The sequence below is a fragment of the Thermobia domestica genome, chromosome 1, assembly GCF_964235325.1.
Source record: "Thermobia domestica chromosome 1, izTheDome1.hap1.1, whole genome shotgun sequence".
Taxonomy (NCBI): Eukaryota; Metazoa; Arthropoda; class Insecta; order Zygentoma; family Lepismatidae; genus Thermobia; species Thermobia domestica.
The window spans coordinates 101,026,145-101,048,455 of NC_137454.1; the positions used below are offsets into that span (position 1 = coordinate 101,026,145).

General features: G+C 36.0%; 1 protein-coding gene across 1 annotated transcript in view; it reads right to left on the reverse strand.

Moving 5' to 3' along the window:
• Nucleotides 1-1,045: 1,045 nt before the first annotated feature.
• Nucleotides 1,046-22,311, reverse strand: part of LOC145687766 (mitochondrial import inner membrane translocase subunit Tim21) — a 32,724-nt gene continuing 11,458 nt past the window's right edge. Inside the window, exons 2-5 of the mRNA XM_081761208.1 lie at nucleotides 15,275-15,527; nucleotides 11,698-11,932; nucleotides 8,772-8,871; nucleotides 1,046-4,104 (exon numbers count right to left, since the gene is read on the reverse strand). Of these exons, the coding sequence (XP_081617334.1) occupies nucleotides 3,967-4,104; nucleotides 8,772-8,871; nucleotides 11,698-11,932; nucleotides 15,275-15,509 (708 nt within the window). The 5' untranslated portion in view covers nucleotides 15,510-15,527 and the 3' untranslated portion in view covers nucleotides 1,046-3,966. The remainder of the gene's footprint in view (nucleotides 4,105-8,771; nucleotides 8,872-11,697; nucleotides 11,933-15,274; nucleotides 15,528-22,311) is intronic.

Here is a 22,311-nt window from a genome sequence, read left to right on the forward strand (position 1 = left end):
AAATGTTAAGACTATCACTTTCGTATTACGTAGAGTGGATAAATGTTAAGACTATCACTTTCGTATTACGTAACCATATTACAATCTTAAGTACTTGATCTACCAAATAAAATGTATGTACAAACATTTTATTTTTAAATTGCTTATATACGTTTTAAATTATTCATTGTAGCTTTGGAAAATTCAAGATTGCTAACAAAACTCCAACTGACCAAAGCAGTATGTATATATATATATTACGAGTAACGTGTTACAGAAAGAAATAATTAAAAGGATTAACACGAGCTATTAGGACAAGTATACAATGGTAATCAAATGTGATAATGGAGAACAGCAGGTGGACAATAGTGAACAGAAAGTGTGACAAACATCTAATTAAGAGTTTATTTCTTAACCAATTAAAAGTTTTACAACAGGTGCAATAAAAGTGACAACATCTAATTAAAAATTTACTTTTTAGAAAAAATTAAAAGTTTACGTTTTGTAAAGAGAAAGTGGGTGTCTTGCATTCAGATTGTATTTAAGCTGTCAAAAATCGGATATTTCATACTGTGTCTGAGGAAGGCTATGTCACATAGCCGAAACTGTTAACACACCTGTTTTGGTCAGTTGACGTTTTAAATGTATAATTTTCTTCTTAAATAATTTGCTATGTAAAGCATGGTGAAGTGCTAATTATAAATAAATAAAAAAAAATATCAATAGAATAAAAAAGTTTGGATTAAAAATGTGACAACCTATGCTTTTCATTTATTAATATATACACTTTATGTCGTAAAATCATAAGTACCTTCAAGATAGTATCAGTAGACATATATTATGTCACGAGATTGTTAGTAAGCTACGTTAAATGGTTTTCTTGTCATTATATAAAACCTGGATGTATTTGATAGGAATATGAAAGACAATTCTCACGAAAATCAAATTTTGCAACAGCACTGAGTTATAAGATTCTTGTTATAACCAAAGTACGCAAATTGTGTTTTCCCATAACATAAATGTAGTTTGAGTTCTAATAAAAGGTTACTTAAACAATGAAGCAGTCTCTTTCTCTAATATTTATTGTAAAAGATGTTTTTATTTTATACATATATGTGAAGTATTACTATTCATGCTTACACATTGATAAATATAACATTATAAAATAATATGTCTTTGTGTTCACAATCTTATGACTATAAAAACTTCTGATAACCGAATAGTTGTAATATCTCAAGCATATAAAGTTAAGTATATAATAAAACATGATGCGGAAGCAGAAATTTAATAATTATTTCGTTATTTTAGTTCAAAATATCGCTTTGTAACTTTATATTATGTTTTTACTCTATTTTATATGAAGACCATTCTGGAAGCACAATTTTACAATAATCGACAAAAATTTCTCAAATTTCATGAGTCAGGTAGCGAGAAACTGTTGCTCTTAATGTCTAGGTAATTGACTAAATTTCATATTCTCCAAAAAGTAATTAGACACCCACTAGTCATATAAATGAAACGTAACCGCTACCGTAGCCAAACAGCTAACACGCTTTATCAGAACATTAAACAAATGTTTTTTTTTTTTTTCAAATTGTGATTATTGCTAAAACATGTGTGTTTATATACCTGTATGTTCGCTTAGCTTTAGAATAGCCAGCGTGAGTAATAACGCATGAAATACCGACACTGCCAGCCAATAGTCACACAAGGTTACTTATGTTGTTCCGGATTATTTACGAAAAAGAATATCAAGTAATATTATATGTAGTCTCATGTATAAAATCTGTTCCTGAACAAGGTGGGAAAGAATCACCTGAGAAACGAAACGTACTGTAGGTTATCCTAAATTGTCATCATGTTTTAAAAAGTATTTTATATAACAGATACCAGATTATGTAAATAAAGCACACTTAGTTAGCAAAAGGAGAATATCTTAATGTATATTCCATTTTAATTATGACGGAAGCATGTTAATCTTTTCCAGAGATTTTGAGTGACATTTTTCACACGATTGTGGCTCCCATCTCGCTACGGAAGTTAGAATATTGTCTTCACTTTGTATGTCACGTCTAGCTGGTAGTGTATACTTAAAAAAAAAGTACCGTGGAAAGAAAATAATCCAAGGATCTTAACTTATTGATCTCAGCAACCAAGCGTCATGATCAATGAGTGACAGAATTCGGCCGGCAAGGTGTTGTATGTCTGCGAACGGAGTTGTAGAGGTCGATACTATCTTCTATACATAATTGGAATTGGATTATAGTAACTGTTGCATTATACTTTTTTTCTTGTTAATTAATAATGTATCGAACTCCCTACTAGTTCTTATGTAATGTATACGGACCGATCATTGAATCAAGGCCACCACTTCCTAATAGTGCATAACTACAAGTATAGATACTCAGTGAACAGTGAGAGTTCACATGCGATGGATAAATCCCAAATTTAACAGTGATCAACAAAAGTCAGACCATGGGTTATTCGGGAACAGACATGGTAAATGTATATCAAGACTGATGTCAATAACAGTACGAGACAGCGACTGACATGCATTTACTACCAAATACAACTCAGAAATATATTTCTTATGAGCACGCGCCGTACACTTGCACATACGGGCTATTCCAACAGACGCCTTCCAGTGTTACCCGCTCCTAATCTGGCCTCAATAATGTCACAGACTTGCCTGGTGCAACACAATTTGGACGACATACGACTGGAAGATCTGCTGGTACGATTTTTACTGCTTTCATGGAAGACTGTGCGTCTTGACGAAAACTAATGTGGTACTGAATATCTCATATGTGGTAACAGTGCAGGAATGGCAACTCATGTATGATGAAAGTCATGGTTATATGGAAAGAACTATGTCTCCTGGTAGTTACTGGTGAAAGCGTGACTGATTTCCGGTATTGCTCATCTCTTAGCAGGCTGGGTACATCCTAGGTAATCTTTCCCCCTTTTCCATAGTGATGGTATATCTAAATGATAACGTTCTGTAACTCGTAACGAATACATAATTTTCTTAATATGTACCTTCTGTTATTCTAATGAAGGCGACAGATCATGAGTTAATGAAATTATAATAAATAACGTTAAGAAAAGAATACTGGTGAGTTGTTTACACACTATATTCTTCAAATCCAGTGGCATGAGTGGGTCCGATTGCTGTCAAAGAATCGAAGGTGGACAGCAAAGCTGTTCTACAGGAGGTTTTCCTCAGTTATACTTGAGGTTATGGAACTTTATACGAATGTATGATATATCATTAGCTAGGCACAGCTAATTAAAGTGAGTGGTTTCTGTAAGTAGGCGGCACGTAGCAAGTCTACAATTAATAAAATAAGGGTTGCTTTCAGCGATAGGTGCCCAATTACTTTTAGCAGAAATACAATACTTTACATCATATATCTATTGACCTTGAAAATTATTTTGAAGTACATTACATAGAAATAACTTAAAAACACAGTCTTTTTTAATTCAAAAATTTACTGCCTTATAGTCTCATACATACATACATACGGAGATCTATATACAATATATAAAATTAAGGCCATATTGTCAGTACCTGACTATGCAAAGTATGTTTTACCATTATATTGAACACATTTTGTTTCAGTAATGAAAAACATCTCACTACACTGCTCATTATATTACAAACAATACAAAATTAGTTGACAATCCGTTTACGCAGAACAGCGCTGCCGTCAGAATATTGTACATAAACTTTTCATTAATCTGTTATTTAATGTTAGTTTATCAAATAAACGCTAATAATGTACAAACACTTCTCACAAAGAAGTAAATAAGATGCCAAAATACTTTGGCTACTATTTCGTCTTCCATTTATATAACAACTATTTACAAGAGCGATAAAATTTGTTTACCTGAATAAAAATAAACCTAAAGTCCAGTCTCGTATCTCTTTAACATGAAAATAATTCATGTCAGTTCAACAATAGTAATTTACATGTTTGTCCTTTTTCACGTAACTCTAATCAGAGAGCCCGAATTATCCGGTGTCGTGTCAGGATACCTGTTATCTTCAAGAGTTATTATTTGCTTTGAAAGGTCATTAAGCTCAACGAACAAATATCGGTATTCAAACTTACCAGACTCATTCTGTGGAGAAATTGAAACAAATAATATAAGAATTAATATAGCATTAAACAAATAGCTCGAAAACTGTTACATGCATACGTATCTTTTTTATGGGGGGAGAGGGGGAGGGATACATGCTATTGGAAGGTAAATGATGGGATGTGTTAAAAGAACTCAAAAATAATTTACAATCAAACTAACGAGTTCTAATGAGTTTCTTGCAGAGATTCGAAAGCAACTTCAACGATAAAAAGTAGAAATTTTACCTCAAAAAATAGTACATGCTTACTACCTGGGATCTTTGTTAATAAATGAGCGGTTCGGCAGTAAAAGGTGATAACCCACAAAGAGTTGAAATCGAGAAAAAACGGAAACGAAATTTTGTGAAAATCTGTATTGAAAACACAATGAAAATATTACTCACAAATACAAAGTTATTAATTGTTGGTATTTACTTTTTAGAATCGACACTGTATCGATATAATTTAGAGCACATTATTATTGAAAAACACTTTTTTTTTTTTTTTTTTTTTAAATAAAGTATCAGTGTTTAAAGTGTTGGTTATCATGTTTTACGTGAATGAAAATACATTGCAACATTAGCTGAAATGAATATTTAAGCATCATCATCGAAAAATGAAATGAAAATGAAATGAAATCTTTAAGTTTTACGTCCCACGGTTATGCCGGTTAGGCTAAAGGAGACGGTGATAATGAGAGATGAGTGAAATGGTGGAATGAAGAAAGTGGGAGGAAACGGGAGAACCCCGAGAAAACCCACGAGCACGGTGTTTGTCCACCACAAAGTTCACTTGGCGGGGGCTGGGATCGAACCCGGGACCCCAAGCACCAGAGGTAAACGCTCTACCACTGAGCCACCGCGCCCCCCATCATCATCGAGAGAGGCGTCATGTTCATTGCTCTTGTCAGCCACAAGTTATTTGTAGAATTCAGCATAGAATGGAGGCACCCATTGCAGACAGTCTTGCACGTCCTGATATTGGCTTGCGTAGATTGGGCGTGGTTCGTTGTACTTTGGTTCTAGAGTCACCCTTTGAAAACAAGCCGAAAAACTTCCTCTTCTTCGCAGGTTTACTTGCGACCAAATATCAGACTGGTAGCAATAGCTTACAAACATATTCGGAACTCGAACCTTCGTCCCTTCAGTACGAATATAATACGCAACGGAGTACTTCCTCTTAATGGGATGTGTTGTGTAATGTTTCTTCACAGGGTACGACTTCATTTGTCCAACTGCCAAAACGTCTGAAATACTGTAACATGTTTCTTTTTTTCTTCTTCTTCTTTTTTTGATAACATTTCAAAGGACAACCGCAGTCTGCTCCTATTTCCCTTGCATTCTTTGTCGTTCTCTTTTCTCTATGCTGAACATATTCCACTCCACTGCATTTCTTCTTTTCTCTGCCTTCTGCTTCGATTCTCTCACTTTCCTTTTCTTGGAGAATCCATAACGAACAAACACTCACATTAGCTACTTTGCACTTCACAAGTATCATCTATATATAGTCATGTATATTAGCTTTTTCTTTGTTCATAACATTCGTTTTATCAATGCTACTCCTCTATCAACAATCCAATACAACTTTTAGTTCGCACCCATACGGTGTGCACCTAAAAGGTGACAACCAACAGACACAAGTATTCAGCTTAGATTTATTGTTTACAATATTCATAATCACTTACCTGGCTCTCAACATTCTCCTCATATGATCTACTTTCATTGCCTATGTAATTCGGATCAACGTCACTGTCGTCACTAAAGTCCACAATAGAAGAATGTGCTTCCATGTATTCTAAAACATCACTGGATGCAACATAACACTTTCCGCCATCTTGATATAGCTTCTCAGGTTTTACAAGTATTTGCAGAGTGACGTGGGTTTCATGGACTAGCCCACGCATATCTGCTTTCTTCCGTCAACCGAATGAACTTCTTGTACCATTCGCTACCACCAGAATGTCATGCAAAACAAGGATCTTCTGACTACTCAATTTCGACCGGAATGTGGGTTATCGCGTTTTACTTCCGAGCCGCTTAAATGTAAGGATTTTTTAAACCTTTATAAGAACTATGTTTGCCCAGAAGTTATCAACTCTAGCTCTTTTTTCTTTCCCTGGAAGCAAGAAATAACTCCATGTACCTTCTCACTTAAGGATTCATCATCATTCTTTGGCCCTTCAAAAAAATCAGAGCAGGCCTCGTCAATGGTAGTTTTGAAAAGATAGTTCTGAGGCCCTCTGACAAAATCTTTTAATTCCATGCGAGAAAACCGATTGTGTTTCAGGTTTCATTTTTTCTAGAACTTTCCTTATTTTTGATCCTACTACCAGCTGCGTTTTATATAACTCTTAATATGAACTTAGAAATTTTGTCCGAATAAATTCTTAAACATATTTTTAATTATATTCACTGACTTTTACAACGCTACTTTTCGAACTCGTGACAAGGGTGCAAGCTTCTTCATGAAGTACATAAATTAGTGGTTTCTTTTTCTGAAGCAGTTCTTTAAAAAACTTCTCAAATGGTAATAACACATGTACTAAAAAGAATGGGACTACCTGAGTTTTCAGAGGAAACATATTTTTATTTATTTATTTATTGCCAGCCATTCACTTATACGCAACTCCTCTAGCAACTGGGATCAAGGTCAACCACTGTTTCAGTAAAAATACAACGTACAATCCATGAAAAATAACGTTATTACTTGTATATGTTTATTTCTGATTGACAAGTGTGAAAACTTGAATCGTTTATGCATATTCTTCAACAGAACAGCTTTATTGATGATAATCTAAACTGAGTCCATAGTTTTCTGTTTCAGAAAGAAAGGTTTAAAGGCAAAATTTTGTTAGATTGTCAGATTTATTAACCTTAGATTTTACAGTAAATCTGAAATAAATGAAATGAAATCTTTAAGTTTTACGTCCCACGTTTATGCCAGTTAGGCTAAAGGATACGGTGATGATGAGAAATGAATGAAATGGTGGAATGAAGAAAGTGGGAGGAAACGGGAGAACCCCGAGAAAACCCACGAGCATGGTGTTTGTCCACTACACAGCTCACACGGCGCGGGCTGGAATCGAAATAAAGCACCGGAGGTGAACGCTCTACCAGAGCCACAGCCCCCCAGTAAATCTCAGATATAGGTATACACATATTAACTCATTTCAAACAACAGGCACGTACCCATACACAGATGGTTGTTCGCAATCTATAGAACCGGCTAGAATGTGGTAGTAGCACCACAGCTAAAATGATATAGGAAATCAAATCTAATTCGCGTGAAAGCGTACATATTTTGGATGCTCAAGTATCATCGAGCACGTACAAAGTAAGATGTCGTCAAGAATCATCATTCTGATACGGGATATTACTGTCCTTTCCTAAGCTAAATACAGTAAATGCGGATCATCTAAGAACTCAAAACACAAGGATTTGCCATTACTAAGAAAGAAAGGCTTTTTGTGTGTGCTTAGGCCAGAATGGGCCGTTCTTGAGGACAAAAGAACAGGCAATTAACGACCTAGTATGTACCAGGACATAATTGGACAGATTAAGATCCTTTGTCCCCTATTGAAATCCAGCAACACGAAGAACCATTGCACTGAAATTAAGGATCTCTATGGCTCCCGTAAATGCCATTATTAACCAGAATCTGCACCTAGAACAAGAGCTAAATGCAGGTTCCTAAGTTGCGGCCTCATCATATTGCGGAACATGGCACGAACAGTTGAAAGCTATAGACTTCTTACATTAGACAAAACATATATGTATTTAAATGAATATACATAGAATCCGTGGCTATGCTTTATCAGCCAAGGAGAGAAAACGTTCAAAAATAGTGCAAAATTTTCCAAGAATTTTATGGCAATAGACAAATTATCATCAAACGACTGATTGAAAAAAAAAGTTAACCTGACTTATTAAACGAACATCCTGCACCCAATTTACCAAATATAAATCCTGGCTGTCTATGGTACTACTACGAAGCAAGTCGGGGTGATCATGATGAGGGCTCAATCCGTAATCAGTTTTAGTATTTCAATTTTGAGGTCTTGGAAGCAAGCCATTTGGTATAGTGAAAGGTTTCTAGAAAGTCTGTCAACTAGAGACAAAATCAGTATGACTGTACTTTGCTCTAGACTACTACAGTGGAAACAGGTGCACAGCAAGTGCCTATTCCTACTGTCAACAAATAGAGCACCATCCAATGGTAATGACGTGAGTTTTTTATAAGACGTATTGTTTGAGATTGCTTGTACAGATTGCAGACAACCCTCTATAGTAACTTCCTGTAATTCCTGTCCGTGTACTATCACATCAAATAAAATGACAATACATTATACATATCCAATATTTAATATAATAATCTATATATACCAAACTTACATATTAGATAGCAGCCTTAATATATACAGTATATCTATAGGTAAAGATGCAATGAAATTCAGTGTTAAAATGTTTGACTGGACTGAGTATTCTAATAGTATTCTAATACAGTCTACGTGATCTAATCTGGTTAAAGAGTGGCCTCAATAGTGGGAACTGCATAAATGGACTGGATAGCGCAATGGTTAACGAACCAGCACGAAACCGGAAACTTGAGTTCGATCTTCTACCAGTCGCACATTTTCACACTGAATTTTATTCATTCAATGTTACTTACCTCTTTCATTTCCAAATGAACAGTTCCCGACCTACGTGATCCCTTAATATAAAATTTCATTCTTAAGTAATTTATGCCGTTTTGTTTATACAAGAGATGACTGAAACGAAAGAACAAACACAACAGTTAACAGAAGTTATGCGAAGGTTCGGTGCTACCAGATAACTGATAGGTTTTCCAGTTTAGGGACTATATAAGACTTGAACCTACCTAGATTCGAATCACATTAACCTCCATCGTTAGTACTGTTTCAATAGCAATTATCTGATTGATTGAATACTTGGTAAGTTGAAAGACCATACACCCTTTTTATTTACAAGCAGTATGTGCATAAAGGAATGTATGTGTCACCGTTAAGGAAAATTCTAACAAATAGATATACTCTGATAATTAATAGTGTGTTTTGCTACATATGCAATATATAGGGTGTCCCGGAAGAGAGAATAGAAAAAAAAAAACGTCCCTAGGAGAGATCATACTAAGCAAAAATATTCCTATGACTACATGTCTATTCTCAACGTTTTGTGAACTACAGGTTATTAACCATTTTCGACCTTACCTTGAATTAAAATATTTATTGCTAATCCTACAGTTATTCTACAGAGCTGGGACATAGTGCATTTGAATGGTCATGGAATGACCTTTCCAATTAGATGTAGGATGTTGCAGCGGTGTCTTTGGAAATAAAGTTACTGAGGGAAATCCTCGGCGATAGTGTTATTTGAAATGAAATGAAATCTTTGAGTTTTACGTCCCATGGTTATGCCGGCAGTGTTGTTATTTGATTCCCCTAAATACCTTCTCTTCCAGACACCACTGCCACATGCTACGTACCTTTAGAAAGGTCATGCAAATGCTCTCAACTCTGTAGAGCAGGTACTTTTATTTACCATACGGTAAAGCATGGTTAACAACCAATAAATCGCAAATCGTTGACAATAGGACACATAGTCAAAGACATATTTTTTCTTTGCATTGTTACCTCCCATGACCTCCAAACAGACACAATTTCCTTACGGGACACTCTGTGTAAATAAATAATTTCTTCCGAAAAATAATATTAAAAAATATAAATTATTGGAAATGAACAACATACTTTTTATTGCCACAAAAGTAAAGTTTTGCGATTTTCTCGGTAACTACTCAGCAGAATTTATTCTTAAGTATGTTATTTTGTTTAGCTTGATGTGATTTATCGACTGATAACTCTTATTTTTTTTTCTTTTTTTGGATCAAAGGATCCAATATATTTCAATCAAATATTTTCTTGTACGCCTTATATCTGAAGAACTACATACAGTGTAGCCAAACCCAAACTATCATTTAACTCAGTATGATATACTTATTCCGTAGGAAACAAATAATATATATATAAACTCGATTTAGGGGCCGTTCAAAAATTTTGTGGCCCCTGATCCAAAAACTAATTATTGGCCAACGCAATCTTTTGATGCATTTTTTTCATCATTCCTAAAATTCTTGGCCAAGATCGCAATCTTTTGGTCCATTTTTTTGGGTCATTCCTAAAATTCTTGTTGGACAATAGTTTAGTTAAATAGAAAAACAAACTAAAACTAGATTTTAAAATATCTACTTCTACGTGTATACTGAAAAAAAAAAAAAATAAATGTATTGTTTATACTGAGTTTTATTCATATGCTATGTGAAGATAAATGTACAGGATGGACCATTTATCTTGATATGCCCTGGTAACTTTTAAAACCAAACCAAAACACTTGGAATTATACCTCTTTGTGGGCCTGAGCCGCTCCAATGACATCTATTAGCGACCAGCTGAATTACGTCCGGCCTGATGACTAAAACGTCAGCGCGCTGCGTCGCCCTGTCTCTTAACAGGCGAACCAGGAGCTTTCTAGACCTAGTAGACGTCACGTCTCTTTATTCACGTGACTCCCCAATCTGCCTCATAACGCTGAGTGGATGTCGAAAATTGGTAAGCACCAACCGAGAATCGAACTGAGACTACGTGGAATCTAACTATTAGACTACGGTGTGTCTAGTAATTTTCAAAGTAATAAATTTAAAAAAAAGTTGAAATTTCGTAATTACCATGCAAATACCAACAGGAAGACATCGTTTAACATACACTGCAATACCACCAGATTAACAGTGTTGCCAACGCAACATAAAGCTATATTTTCTTCTAAAAGCACTACGTAAGATATTTCATATTTCAAATCTACACACCAAGCAAATCTTACAATATCACACCAGTGGCGGACTGATGGAGGTTAAGTATTAAAAGACTGAAAAGTTGTGTGTAATAACTAATAACGCAATTAGTCATGTACCGTGCGCAGATCCGACAATATCGAGCAGACGAGGCCATAGCAACGCGGCCTGTATATTAGACGTATTGTATTAAAAGCATCTTTCGACACGGTGTTGATCGAAAGATTTATCCAAAAGTTCCCGAAGATTTATTCCGAAAAGTCAATCGGAATATGGTCCAAAACTTTTGCAACTGGGGCAAATAAGGATGGAACGATACGGAACACACCAAAGGAAGAATTGCTAGTTTCACAATTCCCGAAGGCGCCTTATGGTTATTGATAGGCGAAAACTCGTTACTTAACATTTATAATTTACATTAAGCCATTAGTTTAACGTCTTCACAGATGAGATAATAATGACTGAGTTAATGATCTAAGAACAAAATGGATACGAAGAGGGGACATTTCTTGGTTATCAAGGTTTGTTTTTACCCTGTAAATTTTTTTACATCAATTACTTTGTCTCCATACGAAACATAGTGAAAAAAACAATTATGAACTTATTTTAACAATGTTTTCATGCAACTAAGCACAATTTACTATTGATAACTAAACAATAAGTAATAAACATAGAAACTGGGAAAATACACTCGCCAATAAATATAAAAATTATAAAAATACACTCGTCGTACCTTACGTGACGTCGTCTTCCTCTTTTAGTTTCCTCACCAAATCCTTTGATGGGTTCGCCTAATAAATGTTTTACTCGAGGTTCTTCTCGACACCTTTTTAAAGCTTTTGAATAGATATTATTCGGACTTTTGTTAGAAAATAACTCTGAGAAAATGGTATAGAACATTATAGCGGTAACTCCTAGACCAATCAAGACGACGCCTGTGTAGGAAGCAGTTTTTGTATTTTCCTTTACTGAAAAAAATAAAATAAAATGAATTCAGAAAATATGATTTTCAATCAGTACTATCTATTCAATGGAGTAAACTATCTTAAGATAAATAAGAATAAGGATCGCAGTAACTTCTTTTGCAACTTCTGGAAGGTAATACAACAATGTTCGGTAGAGAATATACTTGTTAGCCTACCAGGCAGATATATTGATTATGATATATGGAAGAACCTCTGATGTTGGAAATCACTTTTTAAATTGACGATAACTGAACTACTAGTAAACCTAACATGCACTATTCCCTGTTTAGCGCAAGCTCTGAACTCCGATAAACAAAATATGTGTGTCCTTCCGCTTGTCACAACTACGATTGGCTAGTGATGTATCACTCCCACTCCCTACGGGGACGAGCAAATTATACACGTGCATTTTGACAATACTGTCTTGTGTTGTCCAGATACTTAGGGCAGCAGCAGAAAAGAAAGAAAGAAAAAAAAAACGAAAAAATTAAAAAAAAAAAAAAATTCGATGGTAACCAATTGTTGCTTAGTGAGTAAATGTTTCCCTTGTTGGTGTTTCATCACAAGTACACAATACTCACAGAACCGGGATTCATGTTCGCTATCTTTCAGACTTAAAAGCAGAACACGCCTTCACAGTTGATTTGGCGCCATAATTACTGCGCATGCTCAGTGTTTATTTCTATTGTTTCATTAACCGCACTCAAGTTTTATTAGATAATCTGCATTAAATTTTTGTCATTTATAATAATATAGTAGTTTTATATGGAACTTCACAGTGAAAATAATAATCAAATCATATGAACTATTTTGCGGAGGAGTACAAGCGTCGGTCGGTCAACAGCAAATCAGCTGGCTTAGTTTCACGTGGCTTTGTTTATCGCAGTTTAGAGCTTACGCCGAACAATGTGTAGGAAAGCTGTTACCGCTTTACAAACAAACATATTAAGCATTTTCTTTGAAACAAAGATTGTTTACTAATTAAATCTTTACAAGTGTATGTATGTAAAGCACTGTATGTCACCAAAATCGGAAAAAATGAACATTCCTTCTACTTAATAATAATAATAATAATAATAATAATAATAATAATATCCTTGCTGGTTGACATCTAAGTGGGAACAAACTAAGCCAGAATTAGACGAATTACAGACATTTCACGAAACTTGCAAACTTAAGGTTATGTTACATAATCAATGGATGACATTTTTATTTTCAGATCATATCTACACAGGTGCGAATTTAATATATTTCAAAGAGTCAAAAATGAGCGATTGGATCGAGAATCAAATCTGGGGTCTCCGGTTTACCGTCTCTTCTATTTTACTCTGTTTCCTGATCAGTCATATATTTTCACTCGAAATCGGTGCTCAGTCCTTACCTGCGACATCGACCATTATACTGTATTAATTACGAAATTATTCAAAAATCTGAAGTCGCAAAACTGATTTCTCACAATCGATCCCAAAATGTAATGTTAATAGAATTATGCCATATTCAGAAGCTAAATCTCTTACTCATAAAACATTTCCATTTGTTCTCGATAGGGAACTCATCAGAAAGCCCCAAGTCTAATTAGCCCGACACCTTTACTAAGAGTTTACTTTCTATCATTAGATCTTCAATTTATTTTCGTGTTGGATCGGTTGTTGTGTGGGATGAAGCTGCCAAGGAACGAAAACAAATACGGGGAATGTTCAAATGAAAAGGTACGAAACGACAATGTGGGTATAATTGAAGTCTTCATTCAAAAGTAATCACCAGAAGCCTGATCACAACTTTTCCACTGATTCACGAGCCGAAGGATTCCGTTCCCAGAATTCCTGTGGTTGTGACAGCAGCTAGTCCTCCATTGTGTCCTTCAGTTCGTCGTCCGACTTGAAGCGCTTACCTTTGAAATTTTTTTGCTTCTTTCTTTTTTTTAGTGGACCAAACAGAGGGAAGTTGCAGGACGACGAGTCCGGGCTGTAGGGCGGATGAAAAGCTGCTCCCACTGGAACTTGTCCAGTACACTTTGTGTGACCTGGGAGACGTATGGACAAGCGTTATCGTGGAGCAGATTCAGTCCCTCCGTGAGCAGACCCGGCCGTTTGCTCTTGATGGACTTGCGTAGGCTACAGTGTCTCACAGTCAGTGGCGGATCCAGGGGGGAGCAATCGCCCACCCCCAGAAGAGGAAAGTTTTTTTTTATTTTATATATAAATTAAACCCATCCCAGAATTTGGAGCTCTTAAAAGTAGCTCTAAGTAGCAGTATTACAACCCACTGCCCCCCCGCCCAGAAGTTCGTCCTGGATACGCCCCTGCTCACAGTACACGTCACGTTTAATGGTTTTTCCGTGTCCGAGGAATTCGATAAGTATTGGAACTCGGACGTCAAAACAGACGGTGAGCATCACTTTGTCTCCTGAGGGAACAGCTCTGAATTATTTAGGGAAGGTGGCGACGCTTGTTTGTCTCTGGCTGGAAGTTATGGCACCAGCTCTCGTCACCGGCGACGGTCCGCTCCAAGAATGCAGGGTCTTCATGATACCGGAAGAGGTGTTGCAGTGCTACCCCATACGCAGTTACTTTTGTGGTTCGCTGAACATTGTCGGCACCCACTGCACGCAACCTTCCGGTAATCCAACCTGTCTTGCACAATTGTCCACACTGTTCCAACGCTAGCCCCCACCATTACTGCTAACATTCGCATTGTGACACCGATCACTTCTCACCAGGTCGTTCACCTTGTCGAGTTCGACCGTAATTACTATGTCTGCCTGGTCTGGTCTCGGGTCATCACTCAAACTCTCCTGGCCTTCATTAAAACGGGCACTTCACTTTCTCACTGACTTGTTGGATACAGCCTCCTCCGTACACGGGCACCATCTAGTGATAAATATCGATCAGTTTAACCCCTTCCTCAGTCAGAAATCTGTTAACATCTCGCTGCTCCTCAATCGTAACATTTTTCAATGTGAACGCCATGATTTCCTCATATGCACTGCCGCATCAATTGGACGGAACACACAATTGCCTCATTCTCTCCTGCATCATGTGAGAGGCGCCCGCGAATGCGCACAACCACGCCGGACATTACATTCTCTTCCCTAAATGTCGCACTACGTTATCCCACAGCGGCATATTCCTATTTCAACCGGTTTGGTTTGTACGACGTTTCGTACTTTTGCATTTGAACACTCAGTTGTATGTTACGAAATATTACGCATGTGATCTGATTAGTTTCACAAGTCATGTTGGGTTGGATTTTGATCGCACCTTTATTAGAAGGTTAATGATCAAGAATACAAATAAACGTTATTTTGTACAGTCTACATAAATAGTGTGTTCTCATTATAATTACCTTTCTGAAACGTTGATACACTAGTAGCTGACTTCGTTAGTGATGTTTCCGATTTCGTTACTGACGACTTTTCTTTCTTCGAGCAGTACAGCCTTTGGATGATCAGTGACGGATATGGCACACTGGCTGATAGACTAGCTAATTTTGCGCTCCTGCGCACATTGTGAATCCACTGACTACTAAGGAATATTTTGTATTTGATAAAAGCAGGCGCTACCTTGGACACTGTAGTCATTTTGTCACAAATACCTTTCTGAAAAATAATAAAAAGAAACACGGCAAAAATTATAAAAATGCAATTGGCTAACGTAATAATATAATAACACTGATTACGTTTTAAATCATTTACAATATTTAAGGATTTCAAAAGCAATAACTGAACTTCTAGATATATTTCATAGTACTGAACTTGTACTTTAAAAAACATTCCTTTATTTATTGATGTGTGTACTTTTCGACAAATGGGTTTTGCCACCTTCACCACAGGTCCTTTTAGAAAACTATTATTGTTTGACGAGCTACATCACCTTTTCCTGTATTCATAACTTATGCACTTCCACTAGCCTTACAAGTATATTCTCCTTGTGTTTTTACGACTTTCCTTTCATTGTACAGTCACAAACAATATTAATTATAGGTGGGAGCTACCATTCTTATACCCTCAACCTATACTTAATATTGTTTCTGACAGTACAAGCCGACTTTTGTAAAGCTGGCGGTTTGTAGTTAATGAAATCTTCCTTTGGAATTTCTCTCTCTCTTTTCCCATCTGTATTTCATTTCATTTCACTTCACTAATAAACGTAACAGGCCCACGGAAAAGAGATGAAATTTTAATTTCATCTAGAATACCGCTATCGTTCGACCTACAACTTAAAATACTATTCCCTTACTTCTTAGGACAACACATTTTGGCTGACAAAAAATTTAATTTTGCCTCAAAATGCCTTATTTAATTACCAATATATATATAAATTGTGCCTTTTCATCCTAGACAGCGAAGCACAACTGATTTAATTATGTTCCTTAATTAGACAAACAGTTCTATAGATAAAATTTACATCTAATGTTTATCAATAAAGTGAAATGAAGTACAATTGGGAAAAAAGTGGGAATTTCAAAGAAAGATTTCATTGACTACGAATTACCAGCTTTATACGACATAGGTTAGTACAAAAAAGAGAAGTCTTAAAGAACAAGAAGAATTTACTTGTAAGACTATGGCAATTCTTAAGTTAGGTATACATAAAAAGGAAACGGATGGTGTAGTTCGTCAAGCAATAATAGTTTTCTGAAAGGACCTGTGCTGAGCATAACAATAATCATTGACGAAACGTACATATTTGAATAAATAAAAATGTACTTTTTAAGTAAGTATAATGTGAGTATTTAATATGCAATGAATCATATAGCAATACCTCATATTACCACAGATTGCAGCCATTTCAGATAAATAATACCGTCAACGAAAATACATCTTGAAAAAGAAGGTAATAGTCACCACATTGAACATAGCGATGGATTTACCATCGGTAAACTCGCCACATTAATAGCTCACTCACCATTTTTTTATTACAGCAAACTCTCGATTATTCGGTTTGTGGGTATTTATACAGGAAATTTTATTATTGTTTTAAGCAAATACTGTAAATAATTATATGATAATTTAAAACAGCCATACCGTTAGGCCTTGAAATTATACTGCATTGTATTTTGGCCTGAAAACAGTGCATTGAACGCGAGAAATATGACTATGATGATGGTGGTGATACCAATTGGAAGCTCCATCGCACAATACAGTACTTGTCGTCGGTAGTTTTGTTTATACTATATTAATTATGGTGTATACTGCACAAGCTTTATACTGTAAAACAACTTTACTTACGACTTTAAGTTTATGATTTGCTTATACGAATTATTGTTGTGGCAAATCAATGAACATTTCTGTTCATCTGTGTTTATTGTTTATTCGTATAGTTTTGCTCGGTGATGGCAAGAATAATCGGGAGTTTACTGTAAACAGTAGTAAATATAATGTTTCTCCTTAACAAGAAAGAATCCAAACGTTCTGCAACTTGGGAATAGTGTATACTTTGATTTATATATATATATATATATATATATATATATATCGACGGTACTCTGCAGCTACCTCGTATCTCAAAAACAAAACACTACTTCAGAGAAGAACAAAAAGTTTGAAAAAGTTGGAGATTAGTTGAAAGTCAGAGACTTTTAACTAATTTCCAACTTTTCCAAATGTTTTTCCTACTTCTGTAAAGTTTTTTTTTTAATTTTATTTTTTAAATACGAGGTAGTTGCACAGTACCGTCGACATGTTCAAAGTGCCTTCCATAGACAGCAATACATTTGAAGATACGTTGGTCATGCCGAACAGGCGTTATGAATACGCTGTTCCAAGTCGTTGACAGGAGTAGCATACACCGTACATTTAATGTGTCCCCACAGATAAAAATCCAGTGGATTTAGGTCCGGAGATCGGGCAGACCAATGCACTGGACCACTACACCCGGTCCAATGTCTTGGGAAGCTGTTATTCAACGACCAACAGACATTCACACTGAAGTGCATGAGAATCCCATTGTGCATGTATTATCTGTCAGGAAAGTAAATGTACACCTATTTTTCGAATCTGGCATTCCTGCGCTCCATCCATGGAGAGTATGAGAATTAAATCAATCAAATGTTTACTGAGGGGCAAAAAGAAAAGTTTAATCTGAATAAGACATTGTAGAGGAGCACAAGCTGTGAATACGAATAGTACATAGTGTAAATAAAGGATGACACCGAAAGAGAAAGCCAGAAACAGCTGATAAACATCGAAAAAAAGAGTACAAATTGTCGAAGTGGGAACATAAAACTCAAATACAACAAATACGCCGACAACTAAACGTTCACCACGCCATGATGTTGGTGTAGTGGTTAAGGTGCTGGCTTACAAATGAAAAAAACGCGAGTTCGAATCCCCATCAAGGACGTCTTTTAAAAATTTTGTTAATAATACATACAGCTCATGAGAGATGGTAAAAGAGGTCGTATTTAGTCTTTCGTAGCAATTATTATTGGTAATGTTTAATACTGATAATACTTTTTGTCTTTGCGTATTGCTTTTATTCTCTTCTTAATTTTGAAAGAGAAGAATATCCGAACAAATGCCACCAAAATTCCTCATATTTTGAATGTAAACGCCATTTGCAATTAGTAAAGAATAAAAATGGAACGTTCCGATGTAGCTGCAAAAAGTAAAAAGAAAAACATGGAAGTGGAGTGTTCGAATCCATACTCATGGTTATTAAAAATACAATTTCTACATGCTTTACACCTCCCGACCACGTTTCTACGTTAGCAATTAAGAGGTTTGTGTTTAGGTTAGGCTGGTCAATACGTTTTGCAAAGGGGCCCGGTTTAGCTCTGACGGACCACAGGTGCGATCAGGGAGCAAAATACCTTTTCTCTCTCCCTCTGTGTGTCTATTTATCTATCTATCTGTATATATATATAACGCTATTTGTGAATGCCATAACCACCCTAATTTTCAGGGGATTGAGACGAAACTTGGCACAAACATTAATTGTTCAAATATCTTGATGAGTTCGTTAACCAGAATAATCAGATGAAAATGTTCAAAATGGGGGCCCTTCAAACTCTTAAAAACTTCAAAAGGGAACCAAATTTCGCCCATAAATAGGTATTCAGAAAGTTTGAATAACTTTTCCTCTTTTACTGAGATATTTGTGTGCAGGGACTTATTGAAATATTGGACCTGATAGGCAACATTAGTGGTAAGTAAAATATTATTATTATTATTATTATTATTATTAATAATAATAATAATAATAATAATAATAATAATAATAATAATAATAATAATAATAAAATTATAATAATAGGTGTTGTTTGTGGCAAGGCAATATCTTCTTCAATTCTTCTTGAAACGTAATAATTGTAACGCCATATCTCCCTTACAAACAAAATATTAGCAATTTATATATAGAGAGCGGGAAATTGTAGAGTGATGGGAGCAACGTTGGACAGTATGCACTCATAGTAATCAGAAAAATAAGCGATTTCAATGCAAAATGAACGAAGAGTCATTGTCATGGGTAGTCATGGAGCCACGGTAGAGCCCTCTTTAGGCAAAATGTCGATAACTTATATCGAGAGAACAGGAGGTGATAGTGAGATGGAACGAACGTTGGACACTGTGGACCGATAAGGCGCATCGAAAAAAATTGTGGGGGGGGGGGGGCGCCAGCCAGCCTTACTTATTTCGACATAATAATATAAAATTATATTGTGGAAACACACACACGAGTTAGCTAGTAATATTTGACATTATAATAATAATAATAATAATAATAATAATAATAATAATAATAATAATAATAATAATAATATTATTATTATTATTATTAATATTATTACAATTATTATTATTATTATTATTATTATTATTATTATTATTATTATTATTATTATTATTATCGACAGCGTCTTTTCATTACGTGTGCATGTTTGACATGAAGCCAAAGAGAAAATCCATCATTCGTAGAAAGAATAAGAACAGACAGTTACTTTGTCTGTGAGCGACAGCGAAAAATACGAAAAGAGTCATTAGCTGCAGCGAAAAGAAACAATACTTTCTCTCAAATGGATACAAAACCAAGCCGAGATAGATTCGAACTCGCATGGACGGCGTGAAAAGTCAGTGTTTTGTCCACTTTTTCTTTTACTGACTCACCGAACGTGTTTCAGTAACTTAGTTATTGCTAATTTTACTTGCTTCACTCGTTTAACTTGCTTTTTCTAATAACTTATAACGACATTGACACGAACACAGAAACATAAGGAACACTTAAAAATCATAGATGCTCTCCCGCCGGGAATCGAACCCGGGACACCAGACACCAAAGTCGCACGCGCTAGCCACTAGACCAGAGGGAAGGGCACTGCTCACTCTCTGTGTCGTTAGGGATTACGACCACTGTATTGCCAGCTATCACTTCTGTGGGTTGTATACTATGATCACATGTTTCTTCTTTGCTAGAAGAGTTAAACCTACATTCTATGTAATACATGAGTTATTTAGACCTACATGCTCTTCATATAATGTAATAAAAGGGTCATGCTGGGAATACGAAAAAAACATTCCTTGGACAAAACGGAAACTATTGGCATCAGAAATATTTATCTACGAGGCATGCGCAGAAACATAATTCAGAATAGTTACTGTTTAGTTCAGTAAACGAAGAAAGGGGTATAAAAAGCAAATATGTCGCGTCAACGAGATCGACCGGAGTTGACAGAGGCGGAAGCAGATGTGTAGTAATACAATAACTTGGTTAATTTTTAATTGGTTCTTTATTCTGTAGTAGATCGTATCACAACTTTACGGGAGAACAGAGAAAGACTTACTAACGCTGTCATATAGTAAGCTTTAGTAACACGATCATATAGACACAAATAAATGTAACTGTGAGTACTACAACTTGGATTTAACGAAAGCCGTTTAGATATTCAGTGGTTTGCCGGGTTGTATAAGACACAAAAAGATAAGACACAATACAATTCTTCATACCTCAGTTTCCAGTAACTAGATACATGCAATTTCTGTTTAGATACTGAAACTGCTGTCGTATTTTAATACATGACGTATTGCAGGATACAAAATGTTTTGCATTATTTTTTTTTGGTAGACAGCTACTAGTTTAGTGTTCTGAAAGATTGTGCATAAACTACGGATAGCCAATTCCAGAATTAATTACTTTCCGGACTCCCGAAGGTAAAACCGGACAAATTCCGGAATTCGGAAAATTCCCATTTTGGAATAATTCCGGAATTCGGAAAAATCCGGAATTTAGAAATTTCTGATTTCGTTAACATTCCGGAATTTGGAGCAATCCGGATTTCTTCGAAATCCGGAGTTTTTCTCAATTCCGGATGTTTCTCAATTCCGGATTGTTCCCGAGTTCTTGATTTTTTCTGAATTAGGGAGTTTAACTGAATTCCATAATTTTCCGAAATCCGGAAAGTGAAAGTTCCGCTTCCAAAAAATGAATTTACTTTGGTTAATATGAATCGTGGCGGAAATAAGTCTTTGAGCAGGTAATGGCGACTGCTTTGAAAGAAATCGGGTGTATGAGAATTCAATCTGTCATATTTGTAGTTTCGTGTGGAGAAAAAACAAACTTGTGAACCAACGGTTTAAGAACTACTCAAGTTATTAATGTAAACTTTGCCGACATCATACAAGAAATACGAAAGACATTTTGAATCGAAGAAATATAACATACAAGTTTGCAAGCGGAGACAAAGAAACCTAACGTAACCAGACTAAAGATGAATCGTTTACCGCGTAGCGATCAAGGTCAAGCTGTTTTCGAGGGCAAGTTTCGAGTTGAGTCGAGTTTGATAATGGCTCGCTCGCGCGTTCAGTTCGTTTTAACTCGTTTTGAAATAATGGCCTGATTAGACTGGAATTGCGAAAGCCATGAGAAATGTAAGCAGTAACGTGGAATACTTTTAGTGTTGCTCACGACAGGGGTGCGTCTCGTCTCGTAATTTTAGTGCATCTCGTGGGGCAATTTTAGTGTATCTCGTCTCGTCTAGATAACGAGAAGACAAGAGTTTTTTTTTACGAGACAGCCTCAAATGTCGTAGTCACCAATATAAGTATATACTGTAGTTCTTAAAATCAAGGCTGAGACCTGCACTGTCGAATTCTTGAGCCCAAGCAGAAGACCAACTTGTGTAGTGATATCAACCGGCTCGGCTCGTATCAACTGAGCGAACAGCTCGAGTCGGCTCGGTTGGGATGAGCCGATGACCCGAGCCAGCTCAGTTAGAACGACATTTGAGCTGAGTCGATGGCTCGAGCTTTCTCGGTTGGGATGGGTCCCCTACTCGGCTCATGTGAACCGGTTCAAGCCAGCTAAGTTGAATCTAGTCCATCGGCACGTTTCGATTCAGCTGAAATAAGCCGATGGCTCAAATCCTCTTGGTTCGGTGAGCTGTTG